General features: G+C 43.9%; 1 protein-coding gene across 4 annotated transcripts in view; it reads right to left on the bottom strand.

Annotated features, from left to right (window-relative positions):
* Nucleotides 1-344: 344 nt before the first annotated feature.
* WT1 (WT1 transcription factor) overlaps nt 345-14,912 on the bottom strand; it is a 49,034-nt gene continuing 34,466 nt past the window's right edge. The window contains exons 5-9 of one of the 4 annotated variants that reach the window (XM_029060793.2): nt 13,532-13,628; nt 11,301-11,451; nt 5,667-5,756; nt 5,008-5,100; nt 345-1,646 (exon numbers count right to left, since the gene is read on the bottom strand). In XM_029060793.2, the coding sequence (XP_028916626.1) occupies nt 1,525-1,646; nt 5,008-5,100; nt 5,667-5,756; nt 11,301-11,451; nt 13,532-13,628 (553 nt within the window). In that variant the 3' untranslated portion in view covers nt 345-1,524. The remainder of the gene's footprint in view (nt 1,647-5,007; nt 5,101-5,666; nt 5,757-11,300; nt 11,452-13,531; nt 13,629-14,912) is intronic. The other 3 variants (XM_029060791.1, XM_029060790.1, XM_029060792.1) reach the window with 3 other exon arrangements.

Genomic DNA, 14,912 nt, shown 5'->3' with positions numbered 1-14,912 from the left:
GAAAGAAAAAATGCAACTTTAAGAATCTCTCACTTCTCCCCCACTCCCTTTGCCCCTGGGAATGGAACAACTCCTTCAAACCCAATATGAAATCTGATCCTGTTTTCTATGGCCGGGCAAATCCTGAGGGAGAGACCGACGAGCTGGATAAATTGTGGTCAGGACCCGGACAGGTTAACTAGTGGTCATCAATGTCGGTGGTACCTTTTTGTACTACCCCCTCCCCCACCCTCCCCGCCCACCCCCCCTCCCCCCCGCACTCCTCACCCAAAATTGGGCCTGATTGGAGAAGGCATTTGAAATCCAATACCAGCCATGAAGCAAGACAGCTGTTGAACTCTCACTTGTTTCCTTTTGAACTGTTTTAATCGAGAGCACAGTGAAAAATGCAGATTACAGTCTTAGTGTTATCGTCATTAATATTTTGCAACAGCCACGTCTGAACAGTGATGCATCTAATATTTATACACTTTCTATTTCAGTTGTCTAAGAGCAATACATTACCAGATATATATATATACACGATCATTTCAAGCAATAATAAACTCCCTTCCCCCCACGAAACTCCCAAACAATATATTTCCTCACACTATTAATGTCTTCTTTTCACATACACTTGTAGATCCAAAGTCTTTAAGTTACGTTAAGAACAATCTGTTCCTGGGGGTCATGAACCAGCCCCCTCTGCTTTTAGCTCCATTTTAATTTTTACAACTTCTTAGCCACATAACCAGTGTGGCTTTAGCATCGTAATGTCATCTGTGATTCTTTTTTCCGGATGAACAGGAGACTTTAACATCGCTGGAAAGTAAGCTGCAACAAGGTTCAAAACAAGCCCCAATCCACAAAACCCGATTTATGATTGTATGAAAAACAGGTTAACTTATCTAGTGAGTTGCTTGAAAGACTTCTGTGCAGGGAGACTGGGTTAGTATTCATTTTAGCTGCTCTGAAACAAAGAGTTTTAAAAAAGTCAATGGGAAGACCTTATTTCTCTGGCAGGAGTTGGTCTGACCTCACGGACAGCCAGTGAGAAACTAAACACCCACCTAGCCCCTCCAACCCTGAAACACAAAAAAATGCCTTATCGTCTGATTGATTTCTTGCTGTTAGTAAGTGGAAACTGTAACAAGGTTTACATTAGCAGGCACATACCCGGGTCCTGGCCTATATAACCCATGGCTGGCAATGCTGCAACGGGGGAAGGAGAAAAGAAAAATCCCTCCTCGCCAGCACCGACCCACTCTTTCGGAGGGAAAACAAAACTGCAAACCGGGTGAGCTTTTACAGCGACGCGCCAATGACCAACAAATGGATTTGACCCTTGAGTGTAAACAAACAAAGGAGAGGCGCTAGTGGCCAACCTGGACAGGATCCTACGGCTTAGTTAACTTGTCTCGAGACGTGAGCGACGACTGCCACTTCCTTCCTAAAGAGGTGGCCCCGGGAGGAGTTAAAAAGTCAGACTCTGCAGTAGTTCATAAAATGGCCCATCTGGATTGAACTGTCCCAGGGGTTTAACCCTTAAAGCGCCAGCTGGAGTTTAGTCATGTTCCTCTGGTGCATGTTGTGATGACGGACTAATTCGTCTGACCGGGCAAACTTTTTCTGACAGCTGGGCCACCGACAGCTGAAAGGCTTTTCACCTGTTGATACAATTTGCCAGTCAGAAGCATGGCTGAGGAAAGGTATAAAGTACAATACGGTACATTGTAAGCCCCGCTTCTCTCACTATCATCATCATAAAGAAACCTCTCCTTATTCCTCATCGCTCTTTTTTAAGGTGGTGGAGTTTGGTTTTTTTAGAAGGACATTTTTCAGTGGGTGGCAGGGGAGGAGCGTTTATCGAATCCTATGATGTTTGGGATAGTGTCCTGTCTGGGCATAGAGGAAACGTTATCGGCACACAGTAAAAGCTTTTCAGAGTACGGTGTGCACTTCCAGTGTGCAGTCTGGTGAGTAGAAGAAACATTTATTCAAGCAATCGGAGTGAATTTTGAAGAAATGAGCCTGCTGTATGACTTTGGGAAAGTCACAACTTCTCTGGGCCTGTTTCCTCATCTGGAAAATGGGGATTCAATGCCTCTTCTTCCTCCAAATTAGACTGCAAGCCCCGTGTGAGACAAGAACTGTGTCTAACCTGATTATCTTGTATCTGCCCCAGCACTTGGAACAGTGTTAGGTACCTAGTAAGCACATACTAATACTAATGATAATAATAATAATAAAATAAATTGGAGACTGTTGAATTTTGCCCATGGCTTCTAAAAGGATCTCAGCTTCCCCATTAGGGGATGACTCATCCAGGACTGATGGAAGTTCTTCCCTATCAGATTATAAGCTTCTTGAGAACAGGAAACATGCATCTTGCTTCTACCGTACTCTCCCAAGTGCCTAAAGAGGGAGACGAGAGATAAGACTCTCCCTTCAGGGATGTTAGATGAGGTTCAGTTCTGAGACTTTGGCACTGAGAACCTGCACAGAGGAATTGATTCTAGTGTTAGTGGTTTGGAAAGTGCCACTCACACTCTCTCATCCCCACCCAACATGTTCCCACTGGGGCACGGACTGTGACAGGCAAGTAGGCAGGCGGGGAGGAGTACAGGGACAAGTGCCTATGGAACCAGTCAATCAATCAATCATTATTATTATTATTATCATGGCATTTGTTAAGCACTTACTATGTAGCAGGCACTGTACTAAATGCTGGGGTGAATACAAGGAAATCCGGTTGGACACAGTCCCTGTCCCACATGGGGCTCACAGTCTCAATCCCCATTTTACAGATGAGGTAACTGAGGCCTAGAGAAGTCAAGTGACTTGCCCAAGGTCACACAGCAGACAGGTGGCAGAACCGGCATCAGAACCCATGACCTTCTGACTCCTAGGTCCCTGCTCTATCCACTACACCATTCTGCTTCCCAGTGGTATTTATTGAGCACTGACTATGTGCAGATCACTGTACTAAGCTACATGAATAACTAAACCCAGGTCCCCTGGTCCTTAGAACACTGTTCTTACCACTGTATCAACAACAGATATTTTTGTTTACACAGAATTCAAGTGTTTAATATAGTGCTTAACACTCAGTAGGCCCTCACTAAATTCCACTGAACGATCACCTGCTGAGTCCCCATTCTAGGGCATCAGGAAATGGGTTACATCATGAGAAGCAGTGTGGCTTAGTGGATAGAGAACAGGTCTGGAAGTCAAAAGGACTTGAGTTCGAATCCCAGCTCCACCACATGTCCGCTGTGTGACCTTAGGAAAGTCACTTCACTTCTCTGTGCTTCAGTTACCTCAACTATAAACTGTAAGCCCATCAAAGGGCAGGGACTGTCTCTATCTGTTACCGATTTGTACATTCCAAGCGCTTAGTACAGTGCTCTGCACATAGTAAGTGCTCAATAGATACTATTGAATGAATGAATGAATAAAATGGGGATGAAAGCTGTGAGTCCTACGTGGGACAGGGTCTGTGTCCAGTCTGATTAACTTGTATCTACCCCAGCAATTAGAACAGTACTTGGTTCATAGTAAGCTTAACAAGTACCATTAATTATTATTTTGAGGGGAGAGGAAGTAATAAACTTGCTTTCTGGCTCTGATTATTTTAGGTGTAAGCTGTACTAGAAGTTGAAGAAAGGTTATTGAGCATGCTTAATGGACTGGCTAGAGTCCAGGTGTTCAGGACAGAGGGAAGAAGCAGGGAGCTCCAAAAGTGAATTCTGGCTCATAAGAGAGACTTTACCATGCTCCCCTGTGGGGCAGCTCTATTCCTGCATCAATGCCACCCAGCCAGTTGCCACATTCTAACACCTAGGAATGCCCAAATTCTCCTGTAATTTCTATTCAGCATGGCCTGGCGAATAGAGCTTAGGCCTGGTAATCAGAAGGACCTGGATTCTTATCCCAGCTCTGCCACTGGTTTGCTGTGTGACCCTTGGCAAGTCACTTCACTTCTCTGTGCCTCAGTTCCCTCAGCTATAAAAAGGGGATTAACTCTGTGAGCCCCATGTGGGACAAAGACTATGTCCAACCCTATTTGCTTGTATATATCCTAGGGCTTAGTACAGTGCCTGGCACATAGTAAGCACTTAATAAATACCAAAGTTAGTGTTAGTATTAACCCAAAAATAAAGCATGTGCACTAGGATCTGTAGAAGCTGCCAATCTGCAAGTCCCAAGCCCTAAACCTGGAAGTTCAGCTGAACCAAATTCAGAAGAACAGTCCATGTCAACTATCTTGGATTGCATAAGGAAAATCACCACAAGGTTCTGAAAGAGCACCTCTGCTCACCAAACAACCTTGGATTCCCTCAGTGTATACACACCCTTCACCTAGGAACAGCTGGGGCTCAGCAAGTGATTCCTTTCTCGAAATTTTCTGAATTGGGGTGTGAGAAAATTCATGTTAGGGAGCCAGGCCATTTTCAAGATTGGTTAAGGAAACCTAAGAGAAATCTAGAAAAATGTAACCCATTCCCCCCAAACCTATACCCATTCCTTACTGCCCTTCCCTCTCCCCATCGGTATTTCCCCCTATTTCCCCTCCCCATCCCCACCCCCACCCCCAGGGAATATAATCGGGGACAAGCCACCTTTCATACTTTCATCCTGGCCAGCTGCAAGGCTGAGAAAAGGAAGCAGATCAGGGTGGTGGCTAAACTTTCTTTGGAAATGACTCGATAGTATTCCTAAATAATGAGAGCTAGAGGGTGAATTGGATCCTTTTCTGCTGAGGTTTTTGTTGGAGTTCATGAGAATGAGCAGACTGATTTGAGGTCTAAAACCATAGCATCATTCAAGCTTCCAAAATGGAAGATGACAAGGAAACGTTTTTTCTCCCCTGGGACCCAGCCCTTTATAATTTCTTTCAGCGTTTCTTCTAAAGCTGACCCATCCTGAAACTCTTCTAAAACTCTCAATACCCACTCTAGTCACAATAAACTATCAGCACGAGTCAAGAAAATAATGAAAAATAAATGTGAAGAAAAGTTTACGCACTTGTTTTACCTGTATGAGTCCTGGTGTGGGTTTTCAGGTGATCAGACCGTGAGAACTTTCTCTGGCAGGTTTTGCACTGGAATGGTTTTACCCCTAAAAAGATAAAGAGAGTCATTTCCCTAATTCCAGTGCTCTTTGGCAGGATAGGGGACCCTGTATTTGTTTTCCAGTTTTCCCAAGTCAGCTCTTTTCTAACAGTTACTGTAATAGCCTCCTCACTTGGTATGCCTACATCTACCAGAAACCAGGGAGCAGATGACTCGGAAGAACCAAGAATGCTCATCGTCTCTTTTCCCAAATACATTCATCCTGACTCCCACAGTGGAAGCAAAAACTGGAAGCTTTTAAGCCTGGGAACCATAGCCCGAAAGAGTGAATCAATATTCCATTGTTGTAGGCCCTCCTACTCCCATTCCCCCTTTCTCCTTTGTATGTGCCACGCTCCCAGTGGACTGAAAGTGGAACATTATTGTTTTGTGGTTGCAAGGGGAATTTCAGAGAGAGGAGAAGGCAATCTATGAGATGGTTCTTGGTTTCCCTTGGTCAAAAGAAGAAAAGCCCACGGAAATAAAAAGCTGTAATAGAAAAGCAAAATGGAAGTCTGAAAGAAAAAGACAAAGTGTTCTGTGAAATAGTCCCAATTATCTATTCAAACACACCTGTGTGTCTTCTTTGATGTCTTTTGAGTTGATCTGAACGAGAGAACCTTCGTTCGCAATCTTTGAAATCGCACTGGTACGGCTTCTCACCTTAAAGAAGATACAGGATGATTTGTAAATGCAGGGAGAAGAGTGACAGGAAGTAATGCACTGAGGAGCTTTGTTCTATCAAAAATGGTCTCCGAGTGATTTCTGGGGCCAAGCAGTGATGGGAGATTCCTCAGTAATGTTGATCCTGGAGATGGGGAATGGGGGTCTCTGAAAAGTTCTGAGGTGGTGGCAGGAACAGGGTGGCATTGATCTTTTCCTAGCTGAAGGATATATCTTCTTACTATTAACTTGCTGATCTTGATTTACTATGCTCGAGGCAGTCAAGCCTTTTAATGATGATGATGACAATAATAATAATAATAATGATAGTAATGATGATGATTATGTTTGTTAAGCACTTTGTGTCAAGCACCATGTTTAACACTGGGACAGATAAAAATAATTAGGTTCTACATAGGGCTCCAAGTCTAAGTAGGAGGAATAACAGGTATTGAATTCCCATTTTGCAGATGAGGGAACTGCGACACAGAGAAGTTAAGTGACTTGCCTAAGGTCACACAGCAGACAAGTGACAGAGCAGGGATTAGAATCCAGGTCCTCTGACTGCCAGGCCTATGCTCTTTTCATTAGGCTATGCTGCTTACTTGAGAGTAGAGGTCATATCTATTTAGTGCTCTACTGCAGGAGGTATTCAGTAAATACCATTGATTGATTAGGTATTCTTTCAAGTGTCCCCAGTGGAAAGCCCACTTTTAAACTGAACGGGCATGAGTAGATACTATGGAGACAAAACCATGCAGATCCACTGCCTCAAAGCCTGACCCAGACAGCCTTAGGTTTGCACTTACTTGGGACCAGTTTCCTTGCTGTATCTGTATTTCAAATTGGGTCCACTCCAGCAGCTGCCAATGTGGCTAGTAATAATTGATGATGATGATGGTGGTGGCATTTAGTAAGTACTTACTATGTGCCAAGGACTATGCTAAGTGAGGGGCTGAGATCAGATACAGTTCCTCTTGTGCAAGGAGCTCACATTCTAGCTCAGTCCCATTTTACAGATGAGGAAACTGAGGCCTAGAGTGGTTTAAGTTGATTTGCTCAAGGTCCATTTTCTATAGCTCTCTTCCTTCCCTGTACTCTCTTTCCATAGCCTTGTCCTGTCTTTGCCTTAGAACAAACAGTAAACCCCAACTTAAATCTTTGCTCCTTCCCATCTTCCCCTGTTTCTCACCTCTCAACTCTCCTGCTTCCAACCACTGGCTCAGGCATGTTTCCCTGGCCTAGAACTCCCACCCCATCAAAATCCTTCAGACCTCAACTTCCCCCATCTTCAAAGTCCTCTTGAAATTTCCATCAGTTTTAGGAAGGCTTCCCTGATTCATTCACAAAAAACACAATTACATGAACCAGGCTTATCACTTTAAATATTTCATTCCTCTCCTCAGTACTTGAGCATATATGTGCACTTCAATTTGCACATGCAATAATTTAATTCAACTTTTCCATCCTGATATATTTGGTCTCCCTCCTGCTCTGTTTGTAAATTATTAGTGTCTACCTCCATTAGACTGTAAATTCATGTATTCTTGCCAAAAGCATCTCTCCCCACCTTGCCCCCCATCCATGATTCTATTGAATCCTCCCAAGTACTTGGTATATTACTTCACTTTCAGCAAATTCTCAATAAACAGTATTGATGATGATAATTGATTAAAAAGCACTTCGATAAATCACTCAGTGGTATTTAATGTGAATTTATTGTATGTACAGCATTGTAGTATGTGCTTGGGAGAGTTCTTAGTACAGTGCTAAATGCTTAGTACAGTACTCTGCACACAGTTAGTGCTCAATAAATATCATTGAATGAATGAATGCACACTAGGAAGAAGAGAAATGCCCTTTCAAGGAGAATTATCTAAAATTCAAATAAGAAACTAGCCCGTTTTTCTAAACCGGGAGCAGGTTGTTCTCTAAAGGCCTTAATATGAAACTGAATAGCCAAGCTTTTAACCATTCTGTTCTTGATGGCCTTTGGTTATAGGCTTACTGTAACAAATTTGTTACTTAATGTGGAAAGGGTAAAAGAAAGATATTTTCACTTTGGCAAAATTTCCTCCTAAACAGCTATAGGGATGAAACCAGTCTCCCATACTGAATGTTCAGTGAGCTGACCAGAAATGTTTCTTGGAGGCTTATTCATGCTATTCTCCCAAAGATCAGATCATGTCCCTTTTCGCAAAGCCCTTACTTTCATCTTAAACCAGATATTCATATCCCCACTGTTCTCAGAGCTCCACAACCACAAGTTCACGTCCTCTCCCTGCGATATACAAAGAGGCCCAGGAAACCAAGGGGATTTGTTCCTCTCCCCGCAATGTACAAAGAGGCCCAGGAAAACCAAGGGGATTTGTTTAACACATTTGAATGTATTAACTACTTAGCTTGTTTTACTCTCATTACATCTTATGAGGTAGGGATAGGCACAGAGAGGTTAAGTGACTTGCACAAGGTGACCCAGTTGATATGGGAGAATTGGGCCCCAGAACCCAGGTCCTAAAACTCCCACTAGACCACCCCCCCCCCAACCAAGCCTCTTAGGTACAAGATGCTCCCATTCCCAGAACTGAACTTGGGGTAATGGGGACGGAGGAACAGAGTGATTACGCTAAGAACTGGACAAGGAGAAAAAGCTTCAGGAAAGGTTTTGGCTTTCACATATCAGTGAGAGAGATGATTTTGCAAGGGCTTTCCACAAAGTCTTACCTCAGCATGGAAACTCTAGCCCCCAAGAAATAGAAACTTTGGCCAGATCAAGTCTAGGAAATCTGCCACAGAAGCAGACAACCACAAGAGGTCTTTCCATCTCCTTTCTGGAATCCCCTGTCAGTATTTTCAGGAAACAACAAAACTTTCTTATGGCATTTTTCATGTAACCATGGAAACCCCCCAAGATAAGTCTCTGCTTTTAGCCATAAGATTACTGTATTAATTATGGGAGCTAAAGATGAGACTGGTCTGTTGGTAATTTACTTAGTCAGTGCTCTCATCTCAGTCTTTGGACTAAAGTCCTGTGAGCCATTCAGCGGGAAGACAACATGGGTCTCTTAGTGAACCCAAAGCTCATAAAACTGTTCGCTAATCCCTCTCCCTGCTGAATACAACTGTTTCCTGAGGGATGTTTTCTTTACGGTTTTACAACCCAGTTTTTAATGCCAGGGCTCTCTTCCCTCAAAGAGCCCAATGCCACCTTTTCTTTTCCTTAAAAACATAAAAATATTAGCTATGCTGGTATTTTACAGCCCTCTAGACTATAACCTCTTTGTGGATAGGGAACATATCTACCAACTCTGCTAGATTGTATTTTCCAAAATGCTGAATATGAGGCTCTGTGCACCGTAAGTGCTCAATAAATAAGATTGATTGATTGATGGATGGTCTGCCCAGCCCAGGATTCTGTTTCCAACACTGCCACTAAATTCCACTTTGAAGAACAGTGTGATGATGGTTGCCCTTCTTTTTACCCTACTCATGGCTATGGATGTTCCATCTAACATCACTACATTTCTCTCTACATCTCTAACTTTCCTTTTTCTAGCCCATTATGAACCCTCTTGTCCTTGAATTAATCCTTAAACTTCATTCTCCAACTCTTACTTTCTCTGGGGCTATTTTCTTCTTTGGTGCAATTTCTAAATTCCATCTCAGTTATATATTCTCTGTATCCCCCCCAAATATTCCTTGAAGTTATCTTCTAACCTGGGTGGGGTTAAACAAAAATTTCTCTTCTCCTATAATTTGGGATTATATTCCTGAAAAGCACTGTATAGAGGAAAACCTATACTCTAATATGCATATCTGACTAAAGTTTTGCACATTCACACAACTGTTTCTTCTAATATCTCAGTGCACATTGTTGGAAGAATGTATTCTAATTTCCTAAGGGTTCCCTTCACAGTGAGTAATGAAAGCACACATTACTGAAGCACTGGATGTTTCATACAGAAATGTAATGTTACCTACCCTTTCCCCTTGATCCTTAAATTGAATGCTTGCATTGGTGCCCGCAGGACAACTTCTCACATGTGTTTTGACAGGAAAAACCACACTAAATCTTAGGACCACAGGGCTGAAAAGGACCTCAGTTAATCTACCCCATTCCTCTCTCCTTAATGGGAAAACTCAACCGACTTGAACAGACAACTATCCCTCTTGTCTTAAAACAAAACCCATCTGAATTTCCACAGTACCCATCAGCAATCCATTTTAGAACCCACAGCTTAAATACTTTTATACAAATGTAATTCTCCTTTTCGATTTCTTTCTAAATCTTTCTGTGATTTAAAACCCCTTTCCCTGCTTGTCCTTTGTGGAGATCCCTTGTCCTACAGTCCCTCTTCACAAACGTGCAGCAGGGCATAGTAGAAAAACATGGGCCTAGGAGTCGGAGGGCCTGGGTTCTAATCCTGACTCTGCCACTTGCCTACTAGGTGATCTTGGGCAAGTCATTTAACTTCTCTTTGCTTCAGTTTCCTCATCTGTAAAAGAGGGATTCAAATGTATTGTACTTTCCCAAGTCCTTAGTTCAGTGTTCAATAAGTACCATTGATCGACTAATTGAAAACCTGTTCTCCTTTACACTTAGGGTGTGAGCTCCATGTGAGACAGGCTCAGTGTCCAATCTGATTACCTGGAATCTACCCTAGCACTAAGAGCAGTATTTGGCACATGGTGAGCGCTTAACAAATATGACCATCAATCAATCATTTGTATTTATTAAGAGCTTACTGTGTGCAGAGAACTGTACTAAGCACTTGGGAGAGTACAACAGAGTTGGTAGACACATTCCCTGCCCACAACAAGCTCACAGTCTAGAGGGGGAGGTAGAGGTTAATATAAATAAATTACTGATATCTATGTAAGTGCTGTGGGAGGGGTGAATAAATGGAGCATGTCAGGGTGGCACAGAAGGGAGTGGGAAAAAAGGAAATGAGGGTCCAGACAGGGAAGACCTCTGAAAGGATCAGGGAAGACCTCTTAGAGGAGGTGTGCCTTCAATAAGGCTTTGAAGGTGGGGAGAGTAATTGTCTTGTCTTGTTCCCATTGCAGCGCAGCAAAGCAGTGTGGCCTAATGGAAAGAAACAGGACCCGGAAGACAGAGGACCTGGATTCTAATCTTGGCTCTGCCACTAGCCTGTTGGGGGCCCTTGGACAAGTCACTTAACTTCTCTGTGCCTCAAATTCCTTATCAGTAAACTGAGAATTATAAGCCTCTAACTTGGAACACCCTCCCTCTTCATATCCGACAGACAATTACACTGGAGTTCTTAAGGAATGGGGAACGTAAGACCTTACTCTCCCAAGTGCTTAATACAGTGCTATACACACAGTAAGTGCTCAATAAATACAATGGAATGAATGAATGAATATTTCTGTAGAAAAATAATCCTGGCTAGATGCAGGATGTGGGCAAGAGGTCGGTGGCGAGATAGACGAGATAAGGGCTTGGGAGAATACAACAGAGTTGGTGGCCATGTCCTTTGCCCACAAGACGCTTACAGTCTAGAGGGAGGGAGCCCTACTCACCGGTGTGCTTCCTGCTGTGCATCTGTAGGTGGGATAATTTAAAGTAGCGCTTGTTGCAGCCAGGGTATGCACACATGAAAGGACGCTTCTCGTTTGTCTCTGTAGCTGACCGGACGATGGTTGGGGCTACTCCTGGCACCCGTCGGACATCCTGCAATGATAATGGAATTTGTTAAGTGCTTACTATGAGCCAAGCACTGTACTCTGCTTGGTAGATACAAGATAATCAGATCTGACACAGCCTTCCAGGCCCACATAGGGCTCACGGTCTAAGTAGGAGGGAGTAGGATTATAATTCCCAGTTTATTGAGAAGGAATTTGAGGCACAGAGAAGTTAAGTGACTTGTCCAAGGCCCCCCAACAGGCTAGTGGCAGAGCCAAGATTAGAATCCAGGTCCTCTGTCTTCCAGGTCCTGGTTCTTTTCATTAGGCCACAGTGCTTTGCTGCGCTGCAATGGGAACAAGACATGACCGAGAGAGGTGTATATGGAGTGAAGTTGGAATAAATTTGCTTAGAAAACACGCTATGACCAGCAGGCTGTTTCCTAGGAAAGCGGGGGTGGCTTACCCCATAAATGTCAATAATATACACATCTTACATCTGCTTGGCTAGCATGAGCAAAAGGGGGGAATTCTGTATTATACTGTTAGAAATCTTGCTCTCGACTTTGGGTTTGAGACAGTGTGCCTGGAAGAACCAGGGGGAAGTAGTTTGTGCCCAGAGCTGGTTGGTTCAGGGCAATTGCCCCAGGTCTGTGTCAGTGCAGCAGAGCTGCTTTATGTGGGACCAAATCCAGCCTCAGACCAATATCTCCAGGGGCTCGTTCTAGAGAGGAGTGATTTAACGGAGGAATTACTGCACTGGCAGCCTCACCAGGCAACCTGCCCTAGAACCCTCCGGTTCGGAAAAGTGCTGAGCTGCCTTGTACTTTGACTTTGGAAGCATGGATTATTTGTAACCAGTGCATTTGTTTCTTAGGGATGAGAAATTACTTGGTGTTCAGACAAAAGGACATCACCAGAAACGTTAATCAGGAGGACATCTCCCTCAGTGTGCAAGCGGGTTCTCATGTAACAGGTGGCTGAGGCAAAGCCAAATCTAGGTCACTGATTATCAATCAATAGAATTTACTTATTGAGCACTTATTGCATGCAGAGCACTGTACTAAGTGCTTAGGAAAATACAATGCAAAAGAGTTAGTAAACATAATAATAATAATTACGTATGTGTTAAATGCTTATTATGTGCCAGGCACTGTACTAAGCGCTGGGGTGGATACAAGCTCCAGCTTCTAGACTATGAGCCCGTTGTTGGGTAGAAATTGTCTCTATATGTTGCCGAATTGTACTTTCCAAGCACTTAGAACAGTGCTCTGCACACAGTAAGCTCTCAATAAATAAAATTGAATGAATAAATGAATACAAGCAAATCGGGTTGGACACAGTTCCTGTCCTACCTAGGGCTCACAGTTTCAATCCCCATTTTACAAATGGCGGAATTGAGACACAGAGAAGTGACTTGCCCTAAGTCACACAGCAGACAAGTGGCAGAGCTTAATAGTAGAGAATAAGAATATTTACATAAGGATTGTGAGGTTTGAGTATCAAAGGACTTAAGTGGTGTTTAAGTCATTATTAAACACCAAGCACGGCAAGAGTCATTAGAACAAGTCAGGAATGCTTAGACTTAGTAAGCATGCCCTCATGTCACAATCAGTGAGCGAGTTGGGAAAATCACAGTTGGTGCATCCCAATCTTCAGAAGTTGGCATCTATCTCCTGCACCCCTTAGCCTTTTCTGAGGTGATCATTTCCTCACTTTAAGCTTTCCAAGGCAGGTTTCGCTAGTGTAACTCCCCTAGACTTTTGGACACCTTTCCCCACCGTGGTCACGCCGCAATGTCCACCCCACCTCTATCAGCCTCCCGTGGCAGGCAGAGCATCTGCCCTGACCGGCATGAATCGTAGTGTTTTGGGGGGCCTCCAGTAGACAAAGGAAGCTTGCTGGGTGGGAAGAGCCAGGACTTTGCAGGATGCATCTTGATTTGAGTCACAGAAGGAGCATTTATGTTGGATTCCAGTGGAGTAGGAAACTAGCTTATCTCGGGGGTTCCTTGATGTCAGAAGGAGACCTATAATTAGTAGCAGATTACCGCATCCCCAGTACGGGGAACCAAAAAAACCTAATGGGGAGGGAAATAATAATAGTTCTTCCCTCCATACAATACTCACTTGTATTCCCCTGAAGACCCCATGTGTGTGTATTCTATACTGGGCCCCATAGAGCATGGGGGCTGTGTGGCTATCGTTGTCGTATCCTGTCGCATGGCTGAAACACAAAAACAGAGAACAATGCATGAAGTTTCCCTCACGGTTTGAATGCCCAGATCTCCTCACAAAAGGAGGTTATCTCTTCCTTTGGACACAAAATGAAGACACTCGACTACCAGATACTGTTGGAGAGCAAACTGTTAGGGAACGGGCTGGTGATGGGGAAAGGGGAGAAGAGAAGGGTAATGGGTCTTGGGTTGGCATGGTGAGTTCCTTCTCCAATCGCCGCTTCAAACTGGCAAGAAGCAGGCAGAACAGGGGTCAAGTCTTGGGATCCGACATCAGACCAAGCTGAGAAAACTCAAAGGAGAAGTTTCAGGGCAGGCAGGCGAGCCGTTTCTCCACCACGCTGAAGAGCCAGCCGTGCTAATATCTCAGGAATGAGCAGAATGCCTCCAGCTCCACGTTAAGTGCACTGGATTTTTGTCAGCACCTCATGACTCAGATATTACCAGATAGCACTGAGAAAGTGATGACATTTACAAGAATGGCTGTCATGTCCTCGGGAGGAAGGATTACAGATCGGCATCCCAGCTCCACTTAACCCACGTATCGGTTGGCGAGATTAGTTTAACTCTTTGTATCCAGTTTGTCCTGGACACGACAGGGATCGTGAAAAATAAATGTGGGGTTTGTTGAGTGTTTACTATGTGCCAAGCAACGTGGACTTGTGGATTGAGAAGCAGCATGGCTCAGTGGAAAGAGTCCGGGCTTGGGAGTCAGAGGTCATGGGTTCGAATCCCTGCTCTGCCGTTTGTCAGCTGTGTCACTTCACTTCTCTGGGCCTCAGTTCCCTGACCTATAAAATGGGGATTAAGACTGTGAGCCTCATGTGGGACAACCTGATTACCCTGTATCTACCCCAGCACTTAAAACAGTGCCCTGCACATAGTAAACGCTTAACAAATACCAACATTATTATTATTATAGAGAACGAGCCTGGGAGTGGATATGCCACTTGTCTGCTGTGTAATCTTGGGTAAGTCACTTCACTTCTCTGTGCCTCAGTTACCTCATCTGCGAAATGGGGATTAAGACTATGAGAGCCATCTGGGACAGGGAATGTGTCCAACCTGATTAGCTTATATCTACCCTAGCACCTAGAACAGTACTTGGCACACAATAAGCATTTAACAAATACCATCATTATTATTATTAACTCTCTGTTTTCCATTACTTCAAGTCAGGTTCAACCCAGAAAAAGAGATCACCTCTGTGAGGCAGAGAAGAACAGCATGAAGCAGCTTGGCCAGTGGATAGAGCATAGGCCTGGGAGTCAGAA

Source organism: Ornithorhynchus anatinus, chromosome 3 (genome assembly GCF_004115215.2).
Source record: "Ornithorhynchus anatinus isolate Pmale09 chromosome 3, mOrnAna1.pri.v4, whole genome shotgun sequence".
NCBI classification, from domain to species: domain Eukaryota; kingdom Metazoa; phylum Chordata; class Mammalia; order Monotremata; family Ornithorhynchidae; genus Ornithorhynchus; species Ornithorhynchus anatinus.
This window is presented reverse-complemented; position numbering and strand designations above follow the sequence as displayed.